The following is an 18,753-nucleotide window of genomic DNA, read 5'->3' on the forward strand; positions in this document are numbered from 1 at the left end:
GGACTTCATATTACAGCTATAAAACGGACAATTTTTTTAACGCAACTAGAAATACTTGACAACCAAGTGACAATCTTTTATTTCTAAAGAGACGAAAGACATCAAATGTTTCACAGCTCAGAACATGTTGTATTGGAAAATAGAATTTCTGTTTTTAGTATTTTTGTTTCTCACCGTTTAAACCTTCTCTGAATTTCCATAAATATTTCAAGACCAAACTAGACTACCTAAACCTAGACTAGATATTAAGTTTTGTTACAAATTAAATTTCTGAACGCAACGATAATATTTGACATTAGATTTGACAACCAACTAATATGTCAATCCATCCTGTTGCACTTTAGAACACGGAAAGAAGTATTACGATATTGCGTTACGATATCTATGAGTGCGCGAGAACTTTCTTTACTTTGGCGATCCTTTGTGATAGTGACATTCCAGGAAATGTGCTCTTTTTTTGATATTTTGCGATTGTGACACTTTACTGCTAAGTGAGCGAAAAATTTTCTCACTTTGATTATTTACAATTTACGATGCCGAGGAGAAGACGACCTGACTTAGGTCGTCGCAGTCAATCAAATATGCGAAGAGTTACCTCACGTGCTAACCGCACTGATGACCAGAGAGAGACAGATCAAGAAAATAGTCGTATTGCTATGTCAGAATTGCGTTTTTTAGTGAGTGATAATGAAGTAGATAGGCTTAGAATGCAACGAGTTCGTGCACATCAAACACAACAAGAGCAATCACGACATAATGGAATTGATCGAATCCGCAGACGGAATGCTTCACAATATGCTTTTTTATTAAATACGGATTTGTTTTGTTTGTTTTAAAATTATTTTATACAAAAGTTTAGCTCTTTTATTCATCGATTGAGGCAGTACGAAGTCGGGTCAGCTAGCAAATAATAATAATCTTTGGCGCAACAATCCATATTGGAGTGTGTTAGAGCACTTCATTCAAGACCGTTACTGTACACTACAGTACACTGTAGGAGGCAATGTGGTTAGCATTGCGCTCGCCCGAGATTATTACCCCGATTTGACTCAGGTTCTCATTCACAGCTGAGTCGACTAGTATTCGACGTCAAATCACGATACAAATCCCACTGTCACCAGTGAGATTTAAACCGCGACCTTCCGTACGACAGCCTTGCGCTCTAACCACTCAGCTATCCGGGCCAGTTAAATTAAATTAAAAGCCAGAGTTATTATTCCTCCCTCAAGCCTTTAGGAACCTTTCAAGCACCCTTTGAAAGAAGTTCCGACCTGGAACAAGAGAACCAAGGTAACATTTCGATGGGTGTATCTGGGAATCGCCCCGACGCGTCGGAGACGAATCTTTCAAACATGGAATCGCCCCGTCGGTGACGAATCTTTTAAACATTACTTTTATCTGAATGAACCGAAAGATATCAACGATCTTACAAAGCTAAGGGACTCACAATTTAGATTGGTCTCCACAAAAACCTGACGTCAATCCAATTAAAAATATTAGGAATTGTTTGAAGTACCACGTCCGCAGGATACAGCTGAAGACCATTCAAGAGCTTTTCAATGTAATACTTAAAATTAGAAATAAAATGCCGGAGGAATACCTGCAAATATTAATTAGCTCTCTGACAACACGATGCGGAGCATTTTTACCCTTCCAAGGGGATCATTTAAGTACCTTCCGTATTATAGACTTGTGCTCTAACCACTCAGCTATCCGGACATATCAGTTAATAAATGATTTATGCAAAAAGCACTAAGTAGGTAGGCATCCAGTAGCTCCATTTTAAATTTATTTTATTCTGGAAATTACTAAAAAAAATATACCTGGAAATGTTAAATCTCAGAAGATTTGCAATTGTGCGCTTTTTTTTGCCGCTAGTGTATGTTAGATGTACTCGTATGTATATGCAATGTCAATTTGGATGCCTCCTAAAGAATATATCCCAATTAATCAAGGATTTTGCTTCTCCGCGCTCAATATATATTTGGTTTGATTCAACTAGCGTGACTTTCTATTCAAGTGAGATGAGTACATTAGGCATTTCTGTATGGTGATCTACAGCAACCTAGATTTAGATCATCTAAAATTATAGACGCCATGGGTTTGTCGATCATTGCGATGGCTAAAGTGATTGAGCGTTACTTTTGTGGTCTTGCCAACTTACAAGATAAAATACAAATTTTATTTGATGAGATACAACATAAAATACTGGCGAAAAGCATAATGAATGCCAACGAATTTAAGTCACTGCAAATAATAAACTCATTACAAATAATAAAGTCAGCGCTAGGAGTGCTGAACCTGAGCACCATTTAATACCCTTTATTACTTACCTAAGAACCATACATACCCACACATTTGCGTATTATTGCTAATTTTGTACTCAGTAATTTGACCTCAGAAAACAAACGAATCTAACTGCACAGTCTTTGAAAGAATGGATTGTTAAAATCTATAAAAAAAATTGATTCATAGCACGTCCATTTCGATTGCAATTACCATAAATGATTATATAATTATTCCTATTCCATTCATATATGTACCTACTTGACTAGACAGACACATGCGTGTTTCATTGTCATACACTCGTATGAAAATATTACCGTAGAATGTTGTACGAGGCTTGAATCAAAACTTACCATTCAAAGCAGAATTTTAAAACAATTGTTCTTCTACTAAGAATTATTAGTAGTAGCAGATAAGCCACTGACACGATTACTGAGGGTTTTGTAGGAAATCAAAAAATTAATGTTGTGCTCAATCAAATGCCTTCAAAAAGTTGCAAAATTGAAAAAAAAATACATGTTATTAACATAGTTTGATGAAGGTGAATATGTATTCATAATTTGATAAAAGCACAGTAGATTATCATCATGCATAACTGCATACACATTAAATAGTCAACTACTCTCTGGAAGCGAAGAGGAGATTCGAGAAATACAATTTTTTTTGCTAGTATTGTTACTAAATAGATCTTATATTCTCATCAAAACTGACGACGCTTCTTTAGAGCAGGATCTCGTCCTTACGAATTGATATTTTGCAAGTGTTTTGACTATTTCATATATTTTTTGAAAGCTAAATATAGTGTTGTAAGATTATCAGAATTGAACCTTTTCAAATTGGAAAAAACAATATAAAATTAAACTGATTTCAAAAAACAATTTATTCATAATGGAATGCAGCTAATTGAATATAAAATAAAAATAAAGATTTCCAAAATATGTTTCCCAATCATGATTTATATTTTCTCGCCCAAAAGTAAGATTTCTGTTCTTATGGAAGACATTTAAGCGTGGTGATGACGCTATTTTTGTCAAACACAATGTTTGAATTTCATTTTTGCTATTAAAACTCACTTTCAAATTTGAACTGATTATAGCAACCCATCGCTAAGCGGGTTTTGAAAACTTCCTATTTTCATTCCAATAATATCGTGTTTATGGCACGATTTTGACTGCAAGAATTCTGTTCGTCGGATAGAGAGGCATGATCTTGGCGGCTATTGCAGATTTGTAGATTTCTGCAACTTTCGCCACCTCGTTATCGGCGTATCACCTATCAGAAGGGTTATTGACATCGACTTCGAAAGGAAACATCATTTGATGACCACTTACTTTCACCCACGTGTCACTACTGCGTTTGCGCAGCGGGGAATGAAGATTATTCCCCAAATTCAATACGGGCCATGTCCACGGCGGCTCAGTAAATATTGGGGAAGGGGATGATCGTGGAAATTCCAAAGCAGGGCATCTACCTTGGGTTTGACAAATGTCACGAAGGAATTAGTTCAAATCAACCTGACATGCATCAAAGAAAAAGTCGAAAATTTAATCGAGCTGATTTTCGCTTTGTATCCTCCTGTACCGACACATTAACCCCCTGCGGATCATTCTCGCCGATTTGAGTAAAACTTTTGAAAACGTCAACAGTGAATCTATCTGTAATGTTCCACATAAGAATAAAATTCCGGGAAAACTAATAACTATCAACAGTGGAACAATGGAAAAAGAGTGCAAGTTTCTCGGAAAGTCGTGGATGAGCTGACGCATGGAGTAGGGTATAGAAATGTGATATATGCAATCTAAAGTCAATAGCTTGATATATAATACTAATTATCCATATTTTCCAGATATTAACACAAGTGGACTAATATCAATATAGTACTTACCAGAGCCAATTAGTTGTGTAAAAAGGTCTTGAAAACTAGAGTACAATTGAATTTTGAACTACATAAAAATTGAACTGTCTTGCATCCGAAGCTCCTTACTCATGCAATGGGGTCCACTATCCCAGGAAGTCCGACAAGTTGGTCCGTTTTGTAGTGGCATGATTAAAGCTTATATGAAGTTTGTTGAATGAATAAAAGTGGCATTAAATTTGCTGTCAAAGACACGATATTTGAGTTTATCACTAACGTTTGTCCACATTTTATAAGGGTGGCTTTATTCTTAGGACAATTTTTTTTCAACTAATTTATTATTGTATTATTGTGGGAAATTTTAATGAGCTTTTGTTTAGAACATATGTAGTTATAGCCTGAACTAGAACTAACGGAATCGAGAGATAAAAAGAATTTTGCCATTTTTAAAAAAATTTAATTGTCCAGTCGGAATGTAAAATACAGTCCTTTGAAGACAAACAAAAGAAGAATCAAGCAAATCGAACAAACTCCAAAAGTATCCGGAAAAACGGCATGTCACAAATACAATTCATATGAAAAACGTCCTGTTTTGTGTCTTATTTTTAGTGATGACTTCCTGACCTGCCTCCACAAAAAAAATATCAAAGAAAAAGAAATTATTTTCGAATTAAAACGAATTAGTAAATAAAAAAATTGTTGACTGAGGCGCTCCCCATACATGTGAATGGCGGATACAACATTTCTTTTCATAAAATGTGGCCATGTGGGGTAATGGAAGGGTTCAATTAGTACTTTTCGAAACTGGTTCCATATTAGATATAGGGTGAAACATAGGGGAGTGAGGGCTCAAAATATGACCATTAAAAAGTGTAACAGGTCTCGTTCTCAGAACCTATCCAGGAAGAAAATCCAACTATTATTAACAAAGTTATAGACGGTGAAACTTTGCAATTTGCTGTGAATTTCGTGCATGCTACAACGTGTATGGCGTCATCATCCCATATCAATTCGTCAATACCAAAACAAAGTGAGCTCACATGAATGGGGGGTCACAAACAAACATTTTATTTTAAGTTTTTGGGTCATTTGTATATCAATATCAATATCAATTACTCCATTACATGTATGTACGTAGGTATATATGCATGTTAATAAAGTTTGCGGGTAGTTAATCCAGACAGATATATTCGTACATTAAACAAGCGGTATTCAATATACGTACTATATATGTACATATGTATACTTTTGTGCATGAAGTAAACCGGAAATATAGGTACGATCAATTAATGTACATGCATGGATATGTAGAGTATTCGGTAATAGGCAGTTTGTTTGTTTAGGATGAGAATAATATCTATGACTAAAATGTAGGCATATCTTTTAGTTTGAAAAAATATGAAGGAATATGTTGAATTTGTAGCTATATACGGATAGAAAAATGTGCGTAGAGCTTTCGGAAATCCGACTTGTTTATTGACCATAGTCACGTAAAGTATTAAATCGATACTTTTTGAATAAGGTTTTAGTTTTGAAGCCGGTTGCGAAACGTCGGACTGAGGTGGCCATAAAAGTGTCAGTTAAAATAAGGCTCCATTCTCAGAAGCTACCCAACAAAAAACTTTGAAAAAAATCATAAGTCCCGAAATACCCTCCATATCGATATCTGCACAAATAAAGTTAACGGTATATTATCATATTTTTAAAATTCACCGCTAACCCGCCTTAAGTTCATCCTACACTCGTAAAATGCACTAATATGCAGTAACTTGCTGTCCAGTTTGGTGGAAATCCATCCGATACTGAGAAAATTGCAATAGGTCGAAATCACCTCCTTTGCGTCAAATTAGTACTTACTAGGGGACAAACTGTCAACACTACATCGAATTCAATACAAGGTAGGTTCAACGAATATACACTGTAAGCTATGTATAAATGGAACCATAATGTATTCAATGATGGCAGAGGGATTCATTATCGTGACTGGATGTCGGATACCAGTCAACTGAACTGTGAAGGAGTACCTGAGTCAAATCAGAGTAATAATCTCGGACGAGCACAACGCTGACCACATTCCCTTCTACAGTTTACTGTAGTGTGCTCTTGCGGTTTTCGATGAAGTGATCTAACACACTTCATGCCGCTTATTCAATATTGGTTGCTGCGATAACTATTATTATTATTTGTTTTTCCGTGTTGTCACAATCTCGGCAGATGCCGGATTTTGCCTAACACCTGCACGTAGTGCCAAGCATTTAGGCTCAGACGATCATATCTACTTAAAAGCTAAAGGGGTGTTGGTGGTGGTGCCGGTGGTAGGTCAATGGGAGAATTCGTAGAGAACACGCCGCAACATCGAGCACGTATGCAGAATAGTGTACTTTTGCATGGTTTGAACCAGACTGTTTGAGGGTCCCAGGACATCAAGAGAAGCGGTGAGGGATTTAGGTACAATATCGATCGCTGACAATATTATGGGAACTACAACCACCCGCTCGAGATGCCAAATTTCTTTTTGATTTCCAATGGCTCATAGTCCACCTTTTCCGCGTATTTCCCTTCAATCTTGCTATTATGGGGGATAGCAACGTCAATTATATACGCGAAGCGGCCCGTATTGTCAACTAACAGCAAGTCAGGCTTGTTGTGCGATATGTGGCGATCAGTTAGAACTTGCTGGTCCCAATACATGCTGTAAGCAGAGCAATCAATTACTGCTTGCGGCTTATATCGGTAAACCGGACATGTTCCCGTGATCTGCTTATGCTTGTATGCAAGGTTCTGATGAATCATCTCGCATACGGCATTATCAATAAAGAGCTCCCAAGCACACAGCCATCTATTCGACAGATGCAAATCGACAAATGGCTGCCAAAGACAATTCACGTGTTTACCGTGCATTGATTCCGACTTCTGTTCATCGATCCGCTCTTAGTCCGACTTCACCCCACTCAGAGAATTGAAAGATTGATCCTTCAGGTTAAGTGGAGTCAGCCCACAGTTTGCCTTACAAACAGCAGCATACAAGCGACTCCCCTGCTCTTTGTTATAAAAATAAGCGCCCACTGAGTCGATTGGCGCTGATATTGTACCGTCACATCAACCACGCCCCTACCTCCGATGTTACGAGGCAGGTTCATCCGCTCTACGGTAGAGTTTGATGCATTTGGAATTTGGTCATAGTAGTCCGTATCCGCCGCTGGACGTTCTCCAGATCGGTCCACGGCAATATTTTGAATGCTTAAGCCTGTGAAGGGTTAGCGAATATATTCAATGCGTTTTTCTTAATCTTCCCCCAGAGATGCGCACCAACTTCACACGTTGCAGGAATTCGGACAGCAGAATAACCTTCAGATTACCAACTCGTGCATGGGTTCCTTGCAGAATTCCTAGGTACTTATGGAAGTACTGTGGAGGTCACCAATTCTATGTCCGGCATGCGGCTCGTGATGACCTTTGCGGATGGCTTGGATTCGACATTTATTTAATCCAAACTCCACCCGAATATCACGGCTGTGCATGTCTACTATTCGCAACAGACTTTTAAGCTGGTCGTCAGTACCAGCATACAACTTGATGTTATCTAAGTACATCAAGTGTGTCAGTTCGCACGTACGCCATACTTTATTGCAAAATCACGTCCTCTAGCATCATTCAGTGGCTATGAAAGGGGGTTCAGTGCCAGGCAAAACCAAAGGGGACTCAAAGAATCCCCCTGCAAGATGCCCCTCCATATATGGATGAGCTATGAGGTATAAGCACCCTCAGATGCACGTACGAATAAGGTGCTATGCCACCCTTTTATGACTGTCCCCAAATACTTAGTTTCCGATCAATACGATACAGATGTAGCACATCGACTAGTCAGGTATGCGGGACGCTATCGAAAGTCTTGGCATAATCGATATACCTCCTCGAACAGAGCTTTGTTGGTCTCGAGGTGCGCATTGACCCTTCCAATAATAATGGACGTCATGAATTTGTAGAGGGTTGGTTAGCAAGTAATCGATCTTGTATTTGCGGGATCCTGCGCCGTGTCCTTCTTAGGGATAAGGTAGGTAATCCCCTCAGTGAGGAAGGATGGAAACTCCTCCGGCCGACTAATGACCTGGTTTATGCTGTGTGCTAACCGACCATGTATACTGGTCAACTTTTTGTAGCAGAAGCTCTGCAGCCGATCCAGACCTGGGCCCCTCCAGTTCTTCGTGGTGTTTATGGGTCGTCGAACTTCCTCATCGGTAACAACCGCAAAATTCATGCCAGGCGTATTAGCATGTGGCTTACCTTCGGTGATCCACGTAGCCTGCTGGGTGGGTAACCCTCAAAGTCCACCCCAGTATTCTTTCTGGTCCATCACCAAAAACTGTGCTGTCTTGACGTTCTGTTAGGATGCATTGAAAGCTCTGAAAAGCTCCGCGGGTTCCTTGCGTATATTGCATTCTGGACACGTCTGGAATAACTTTCGCCATACCGTCGTAACCGACTGCATATGACAGAAAGTTTCTGCTTTAGTGTGTTCAGAATTTCAACGACGGGTGTCTGACTGGGGATGGCATAGTCCCGATAAACCCTCTGCACTTTATTCTTCATCCGTCTGCTTGCATTGCCAGAGCTGAGTAGAGTCAGAATTTTCCATGGTGGATCTCGTCGGTCATTCAAACCAATAACGCGAAGGCGAATCTGACAGCCTTAACTGCACCACAATACACAAGTGATTGTAGTTACAGCAACGACATATCAGCACACAGTCGAGATGCAATCTCATCATTGATTTGAGAGAGGATACTCGAAGCTATTATTATTGCTATTATTATAATATATTCAGATATTCATACATAAAAATTTAACGAAAATTTTCATACTTGAAGCACTGAGCTTCTGGTTTCCGACATGTTTTCCATCGAATACGGCGCGGGCAAAACGCGAGGCGATGCTCCTTGTTAAGCGCGGTGAACCTTGATTTTCCTTTCAGTTGCAGACTTTTTAATGACCCTCTACGTATTGCGGACATGCGTTTTTACGCTAGCTCGTCTGTTGATATCCCTGGCAATAAGAGCTGAATTGGAAGTCAAAATTTTACGCTCCTGTCATAGTGTGATCGCTCGTGGTTTCTTTTCCCATAGTTCTCCGGATCCGCAATCAAACTCATCAATACAATTCGGCTCCTACCAATAGTTGGCTTAATTTCGGCAACACTTTTATTTTCCTGCCGTATTTCTAAAATCTTCTCTACTTCGGAAAAATGCAACATTTTACCGCGCCCCATTTTTTAAAATTTTTTGTGAAGAACTGGAGAAAGATACAGATACGATTTTTTCACCATAGATTTGCTAATATCTTGAGCGTGCATAGTAATTTTTCCAGCCCGATCACATGGTTAGTTATTGAAATACAGAGCAATTTATACACTCATCTCCAAAAAAAGGTGTTTTTCTGCTGCCACGCTAAAGGGCGCTACGATCATCCTAAAGGAAAAAAAGTAAACGACATTTTAACGTCCAGACTTAACTACAGTCCGTAAACTAGGATCATTAAAAAATATTAAAAACTAAATTTTTGGTGCCATGTTAAACTTTTTTTTTAAAATTTTGGGTTTTTTTACGGCTTTTTCAATGAATAAAAAAAAAACTAATGAATGAATCGCAATTATCCTAGTTTGCGGACCGTAGAAATATGTTCTGAGTAAATCGTGAACATTTCAAAGAATTTCGTTGGATAGATTTTGTGCTATGGTGGCAGCCTATTTTCAACATGCGGTTTCGAGAAAAACGCATTTAAAAAGTAGAATGGATTTTTAGCCATAAAACGTTAACTGACCATTAATCTGCTATACCTAGTCCATAAACCTTAGATTTTTTCAAGAAACACATGTACGGCATTGGCTTCAATTCTTCTCCTTTTAGCAAAGTCATTCGGACCGACAAATACGCGCTTTACTACGGCGATCGACATAAATCTGACATGTGACTCATCACGTTTTTAACACTATAATTTCCGAATGACTTCGAATATAAAAAAAATCACTTTACCCATATATTCTACCCTATATTAGATACAATTGATGGAAAAAAAATTCGATCCGACACACGGGATGACCCCCTTAAAAATCATAAAATGCGGCCTAAAAGTTCAATTTTTGATCAAAAAAACTTTTTCTACCTGACCACTTTGTAGAACATGAAGATGAAGATCTTTGATGGAGACTGGTTTAAATTTAAAATTCTTGTATCAGTAAACTGACCTCTGTATAGTAGTCATCCAGTACAGCGGTGCAATCCGTAAAGATAGTGACATGCGTGTTTTAAATACAGTGGAAAAGTTGCGAGAGAGGCGTCTTCCATGGTATGGTCACGCAATTCGTGCAAACGAGAATTCACTTGCCAAGATTGGTCTGAACATCGAAGTCGATGGTAAACGACCAAAAGGCAGACCTAAGCAACGGTGGCTTGATACGCTGGATGGGGATTTGAAAGCCTCGAGATTGCACCCAGATCAGGCATTCGATAGAGCCAAATGGCGAAGCCGATCACGACGAGCCGACCCCGCTTGTGAACGGGACAAAGGCTGAAGAAAAAGAAGAAAAAGTTTTGTGAAATCTACTTAAAATTTTCATTGTCCAAACACTTTCTCTTTGTTTTTGAGTTTGTTAAAAGTAATTATCTGGATACATTCCAGTATGCAGCTGACGCTCACAAATTTCTGAGGTTTCCGCACAGGTTCGAACGCATAAGGGAGTTTCCCTATATGACGGTTTGCAGAAATCGATTTTTTGTTTTATATATATTTTGAAAACTGAAGAAATTTTGCACCGAAATTCAAAATATTTACCAAGTTACAGAAAATAGAGAGCATGCGATATGTTAACTTGTATACATAACGAACAATTTTCAGACGTTTTTCTCGAAACCAAATTTTATTCAACAGAGAACAGCAAAACGAAAACTCTGTTGAACCGATCAGGCTGAACTTATTATTCTACACATCTGTAGTTCTGTTTCGAACCACGATTTTGTACTTCTGTTAATAAATTCTGATTTCTTTCCTTGATTTTCCATGAAAAAAAAAAACGATTTTTAAAAATTTATTTTTACAACCTCGCCCCTTTCATGTTTACTAAGTTAACACAATAATCATGGTTCAAACTATTGGATTCAGATTACTACAAATGAGGATATGCTTCTCACCAGCCAACCACCTTTTCTTTAGAGGAAGCCATTTTAACCTTCAAAAAAGAAATACAAACATTTATTAAATTCATTAACTACCAAATTTGAATCATAATTCAAGATCACAATAATAACCCATAAAAAATTATTGAAATGACATTTTTTTATTGTTAAAAAAATTATAAGAAAGGCTTAAATATCGTGCGTTACATAGGAAAACCTCCTTAAGAGATCCTTATTGTTAAAAAGCGTGTCATTCTTTGTCACTTAATTGATGACGACTCACTCGTCCCAGCGACTTTCTCAGTTACCCTCACATTATTCTTTGCATATATTTAGTTTTTTTCAGCAGTTTCTTGGCCAGCTGGTGCTCTAATTACTGCGACATAATTATGTTGCTCTAGAGCAGTTATTCGTAGAAAGAACATTTGGAGGACAACCTCCTTCCTAATCCCAAGGGCCTTCAAATTTTATTTGGCAGCCATCACTCAGTCTTCAAGGCCGTCATTTTCCATAGCCGCTGTCCTGTTATTGATACTATCGGTAATAAAAACAAAAGTTGTTTTTCTGTACGTCGGGGTCGCAGTTGAGCTTATATTTGTATAATAATAATAATAATCGTTGGTGCTACATTCCATAGTGGATCAGTGCCTTGAAGTGTGTTAAAGGACTTCAATCGTAACGATACACTATAATACAATGTAGGAGGCAATGTGGTCAGCATTGCGCTCACCCGAGATTATTACCCTGATTTGACTCAGGTACTTATTCTCAGCTGACTTGCCACCAATAAGATTTGAACCGCGACCCCCGGATAGTCCAGCGCTCTAACCACTTGAACCATCCGGACACATGTATATTGTATATATTATATAGTACTAGCTGAGCCCGGCAGACCTCGCTCTGCCTTTGTATGTTTGCAAAACTGTGAAAAAAGATATATACACTCGCTAGAAAAAATGTGCGTACACTAAGCAGTTCCTGGTTATTCGTTAGTAAAACACACGAATAAATTAGTTTTTTAAAAACATTTTATTGTTTGCATATTGCTTGTGGTCTTGTTGCTTTGATAAGGCCACTTTTACGAAATTAGAATTCAAGGAAACTGAAACAAGTCGGAATACCGGAAGCTCGCGCTTCGGATATAAAGGTTTTGTGTTCATCTTATGTAAGAAATTTCAACGCACCTTTTTCTATCCGTATATAGCTACAAATCCAACATAATCCTTCATATTTTTCCAAACTACGAGAGATACGTACATATTACAGCCATAGATATTATACAAACCCCCTAAACAAACAAACTGCCTATTTCCGAATACTGTACACATATATGCACGTATATAAATTGATCGTACCCATATTTCCGATTTACTTCTTATATCTATTTGAATTAGGCACTACCCGCAAAGTTCATTAGCACGCATATATTATATACCTACATGCACACATGTCTGGTTGGCAAATAACTAAAATAACTAAAACAAAATAATTCTCTGCGACCCAATTCATAAGAACTCATTTCCTTCTGGTATTGACGAATTGATATGTGATGATGACGTCATGCAGGTTGTAGAGTCCACGAAATTCACAAAAAATTGTAAAGTTTCACCTCCTATAACTTTGTGAATAATAGTTGGATTTTCTTCAAACTTGACTAGCTTGTGCATTATGTTCTTCATTATACGCATGCCAAATTTTGTACTTCTGGGATGAATATAAGGGGGGTTTCCTGGTAAATTTCTAAAATGTGGAAATATACTATTATTAACTTTATTTGTGCAGATGTCGGAACCGGATATATTTTGAGGCCTAGATTTCGTAGAGATGCACCACTGTGATTTTTTTCAGATTTTTCGGCTGGATAGGTTCTGAGAACGAGACCTGTTACACTTTTTGGGGGTAATATTTTGAGCGCTCACTCCTCCATGTTTCACCCAATATCAATTATTGTACCAGTTTCGAAAAGTACTAATTGAGACCTTTCATTTGATATCCCACATGGCTACATTCTGTAAAAAAAAAATTTTCACCCTCCATTCACATGTATGGGGAGCCCCCTTTAAACTTAACACAAGATGGCGCCACTTACTGCATGTAAAGGGAACACCAGATTACATACTCTCACCAAGTTTCGTGACAATCGGTCCAGCCGTTTCCGAATAAATCGAGTGTGACAGACAGACAGACAGACAGGCAGACGGACAGACAGACGGACAGACGAACAGACAGACACCGTCTCGATTCTAATAAGGTTTTGTTTCACACAAAACCTTAATAAAAAAAGGGAAATAAGAAAAGTCACAAATGTTCAGTAGAAAAAGTCTGCGTACAGCCACATAATTATGTAGGTGATTCCCCGAAATATAAATCCTTCCCATTTGGAGTAAATTGATTGTGAGTTATTGGTTTATGGCTGTGTTTGAAGTGTGAAAAATAAGGACGTTTTTTCGTTATTTTGTGTGTATAATTGTTATTATGGAATTGAAGCGAAAAGAGATTTGTGTAAGTGAGAGAAAAGTTATAATAAAATTATGGGAAGAAGGAAAAAGTTTCCGCGAAATAGCCAGGATAGTAGGAAGGCGACATTCATCTGTTCAAAGGGTAGTTAACAACTTTAAATCGACGGGAATAATAACATCGAAGCCACGATCTGGTCGCCCATCGAAGTTGTCGATTAGGGAAAGGCGAAGTATTATAGGTTCGGTGAAAAAGAATCCACGAATAACTGCACCACAAATCGCGAAAGATATTGAACTTAAGTTCAACAAAAAAATTTGTGCTGATACTGCACGGAAAATACTCAAGAGAGCTGGTTACCATGGGCGAGTTGCACGTAAGGAACCATTTATTTCATTAACTAATAGGCGAAAACGAATAAAAATTTGCGAATAAGTACGTAAACCAATCAAATGAATTCTGGGAAAATATGCTTTTCTCAGATGAAAGTAAATACTGCATTTTTGGAATAAAAGGAAGAAAAATAGTATGGAGAAAAGCATGTACAGTATTGAATAAAGAAAATTTGATGCCAACGGCAAAGCATGGTGGTGGCGGAATAATGATTTGGGGGTGTATGGCAAGTGGTGGCGTAGGAAATCTGCAATTTATAGAGTCTACCATGGACAAATATGACTACCTAAATATTTTAAAACGTAATTTAAAACAAAGTGCTGAAAATTTACGCCTGGGTGACGAATTTTATTTTATGCATGACAACGACCCTAAGCATACGGCTGAGGTTAATAAGCTGTGGCTATTATATAATGTTCCCAAACAGTTACATACACCCCCACAATCGCCAGATTTAAATCCCATAGAACATCTATGGGATTTATTAGAACGCAGAATTCGCCAATACGATATAACTTCAAAGGATATGCTGAAAAATGTATTACAAGAAGAATGGAATAAAATAAGTGTTGAAGAAACATCTAAACTTGTATCTTCTATGCCGAAAAGATTAAAAGAGGTCATAAAAAGAAAAGGGTATCCTACAAGCTACTGATTTGCTTTTCATATTTACTCAAATATAATTTTTTTTTAAATATTTGTTTACTGTACGCAGACTTTTTCTACTGAATTATTGCGATTCTTTTAATTTTTGGCTTTATAACCTGGTTTTTGTAAGACTTATAACTTAGTGAATTAAATACACTAAAACTACGGAACTATTTGTAATGTTTGGATAATAAATTCGCCACAAAAATTAGCTTAATTTTTTTGTTTTACTAAGGAAAAGTATCATACTACTGAGTGTACGCACACTTTTTCTGCCTAGTGTATATATTAATTTTCATAGTGCTACTGGCTGTTTGCGGCAGCTGGTATAGCGCAAAAGCCTCCTCCGTTGTATGTATACCGATTTTCATGGCGACAGGTTGAACGGTTTCTGAGTCCATCGATAACAAACGAATAGTTATACTAACTAGTTGCATTTTTGAGGTTTTGTGTAAAACAAAACCTTATTAAAATCGATTTAGTCGGTCGGTCGGTCTGTCACACGCACATTCCTCCAAAACGGCTCAATGATTCAAATCAAACTTCGTGGACATATGTAATCCCACGCATGCAGTGACTGACATAAATTTAGGCGCAGTATAAAGGGGGACTAACAACCAGCTTCCAGTTTTGGCGGAAATTTCAAAATGAGTGAGCGACAGGTAAAAACGTGCAAACACAAAGTGAGGCAGAACTTATTTTCGGAAAATATCCAACCAAAAACCTGAAAAAATCGAGATGGCGCCCTTATGTGAAATCTAGGCCTCAAAATATGTCCCACTTTGATATCTGTTTAAATAAACTTAATACATCGTATATTATAAACTTTTAGAAGTTGACCGGAAAACCCCTCTTAAGTTCATCCTAGACTTACCAAGCTTAGGAGACAGTATCGCATACAGCATAGAGGACAGTATTGCGTACAATACTGCATAGTTTCGGGAGAATCCGGCTATTAGTTTCAAAATTATAACAGTTCGAAATCACCAATTTTGTGCGAATTTATTGCATCTTTAGCCATGTAAATTAGATGCTGACGTCATAATTAACGAGAATTAAAGTCCCTGGCTTTTTGAGTTGAATTTTTAACTATGTAAACTCGGAACTGTCGTGCATTCGTCATTCTTCAAATAGGAAAACACAAAACCTTTCATATTTGAAGCGTCTAGCTTCCGGTTTCCCGACAATTACACAATATATCTAACGAGAATGGGAAGCTACAACTTTAGATATCACTTGCGAAAGAAACCGATTTAATCAACTAATATTTTAATTCTTACAGGTGAGAAGCCCTACACATGCCAGTGGCCAGAATGTGAATGGAGGTTCGCAAGATCAGATGAACTCACAAGACATTACAGGAAACATACAGGAGCAAAGCCATTCAAATGCGTCGTATGTGAACGAAGTTTTGCGAGAAGTGATCATCTAGCGCTTCATATGAAAAGACATCTGCCAAAAAACAAATAGAATTATGAAATCACAAAATATAAAAAAAAACACGAAACACTATAGTTCAAATATTAGTTGCAAGTGCATTAAATTTTAAGGCTACTGTCCGTTTTAGGTAAATTCAAGCTATGTTATTATAAAACTGAACTTGCGGTTTTTTGTATATCGAATCTTCGTAAATATCGTTAAAATGTAAGCTCTTCATCATAAAATTAAATCGTGTGATTTATGTGTAAGGGAACGTACCAAAGAATAGCAATGTTAGCAAGTTAAACTTCCTACCAAACTACCTGAGTAAATTCAGATTTAATTTAAATCTGTGTGTGATCTTCCTAGACCACCAACAAGAGCATTAGAAGAGAATGGAATGGAATCCGGACCGATGTAATATAAGCGGACTCGGTACATTATGATATTCACGTGAATTTAAATGCATTAGTGCAGTAAAAGGAAGTTGTTTTTTATTTTTCATTCAAACATGGTACATCTCGTTGAAACTACATTTCTAGGGTTCCCTATTGGAATTCCAGGACAGAATGTTCTATTGAAGCGTTCTTTTAACTTCATCGGTCTCCTCTTATTTTGTCGCAAATGCCGTGTAGCAATCACTTGAAGGAAGGAAATATATGAATGTATATATAATATTTAATCATATGCCGATCCACAATATGTATAGCAGCTAATATAGCGTTATGCCACCGTATATTAGAATATATATATATATATATATATATAAACGGGTCGAATATTCAACGACGTTTTTCATTATGTTTCGATTTAAATGTTGTAAAATGTATTTATTTTTATCATACATTAGTAATTAATTTTTAAATTGGTGTTAAATACATTTTCCAAACCTACTGCTTTCTGTATGTTTACTTCAAAAAAGAAATATAAAGCGCAAAAATTTAGTATTTGAAAGCACAATTATAAAATTTACTCTCTAAGATACAAATAAAGCTAAACAGACAGGCGTATTTCCAAAATACTGGTATTAAATAATTTTTTATAACAAGGAAAGGAAAGCTCGTTTTTGAGCGGATTTTCTTTTTATCTGATTTTAGACTCAAACCTCCCTTAGCGCACAGTCAGCCTTGGCCCAAAAATAATAATAACAATCGCGAATGGTGCTTCCACATTAATACATACATAAGCTACACTCAAAGATTATATTTACTAAAAGTTAATTACCCAGTCCTCGACCGAAATTCAAAAGGTCGAGCGGAAACTACATATATTAGGAGGTTTTCATAATCGACTTTTTTTAGTTAACCATCTATGGATGTAACTTAACTACCCCAGAATATTCTGCAAAAATTTCAAAGCGAAATTCCTGCTCCTTTGGATTTTATTAGCGTGGAGCTGAGCGCTTATCGGGTACAAGCCCAGGCTCGAGCGCCCAGGACGTAGTCGCTTTATGTCCTTACGTAATTTTGTCGCGTAATGTAAATTTGTATTTGTTGTGACTGCATTTTGTTCATAATTAAGAGTGAGCAATGTCTTCATATCCTAAGACGACTTTTCAAACAATTTTTTCTTCAGACTCATTTTTCTCAAAATGATGCTTTTGAATTAATTGCAAAAAAGTAGTGCAAATTCAAAAAATTTTTTCAGCAGCTGAAAAATTTTTGCTTTTAATCATTTTCTACCGGAAATTCATCAAATTTCGAAGAATTGCAGTTATTGTTTCCTACTGAAACAGAAAATCCGAAACAAGCACGAAAATAGCCCTTCTGGTTTCGCTTTTGAGAAATGAAAAATCAGAAGCGCATGCACGTACTCCCTTTATATGTATGTGCTTATATATTTAATACAAAAGAGTCATACAAAAACTAAGTATGTGTGGGCATAAAATGTAATTCGGGTCATTCTTACTCGAAAAAATAAGTGGAAGTAAACAATGCGTCTATTATAATAATAATAGTAATTGTTGGCGCGACAATTCAGCCCCGTTAGTCACGATGCAAATCCCACTGCCACAAGTGAGATTTAAACCGGGCACTTTCGCACGACAGCCTAGTGCTACAAGCACTAAGCTATCTGGACATATATGTTACATTTATTAATGAACAACAAGTCGAGAAACCGGAAGCTGGATGCTTCAGGTATGAAAGGTTTTGTGTATTTCTTTTATAAAAACATTTGAGTGTGAATTTGTCCCATTAGTACGTAACATGTTATATGCGCATATATTATGTGAGAATATTCCCTTTTGGGTGATATTGACATTCAAAAACTTGAATTTCCAAAGAAGTGTCAATTTTGACCTATTATAACTTTGTCAGTAATAGGGCGATTCCCATCCAACTTAGTAAGTTCAAGCACTATATTATAGCCTACATTGCTGCAAAATTTCGTGGTACTAGGTCGAAGTTAAGAAGGGATCTGCAGCCAATTACTTAACATTATAATAATATACTATTATTAACTTTATTTGAAGGGATATCGGTATGTAAGTTATTTCGGAGCCTAGCCACCATATAGTGGCAGCCT

At 37.1% G+C, this 18,753-nt stretch overlaps 1 protein-coding gene across 2 annotated transcripts in view; it reads left to right on the forward strand.

Annotated features, from left to right (window-relative positions):
- The window catches only part of LOC119649718 (dendritic arbor reduction protein 1-like), a 246,407-nt gene extending 229,694 nt beyond the window's left edge, over positions 1–16,713 (forward strand). For both annotated transcript variants that reach the window (XM_038051998.1, XM_038051999.1), the window contains exon 6: positions 16,091–16,713. In XM_038051998.1, the coding sequence (XP_037907926.1) occupies positions 16,091–16,278 (188 nt within the window). In that variant the 3' untranslated portion in view covers positions 16,279–16,713. The remainder of the gene's footprint in view (positions 1–16,090) is intronic.
- Positions 16,714–18,753: the final 2,040 nt, after the last annotated feature.

This window comes from Hermetia illucens, chromosome 2 (assembly GCF_905115235.1).
Source record: "Hermetia illucens chromosome 2, iHerIll2.2.curated.20191125, whole genome shotgun sequence".
NCBI lineage: Eukaryota > Metazoa > Arthropoda > Insecta > Diptera > Stratiomyidae > Hermetia > Hermetia illucens.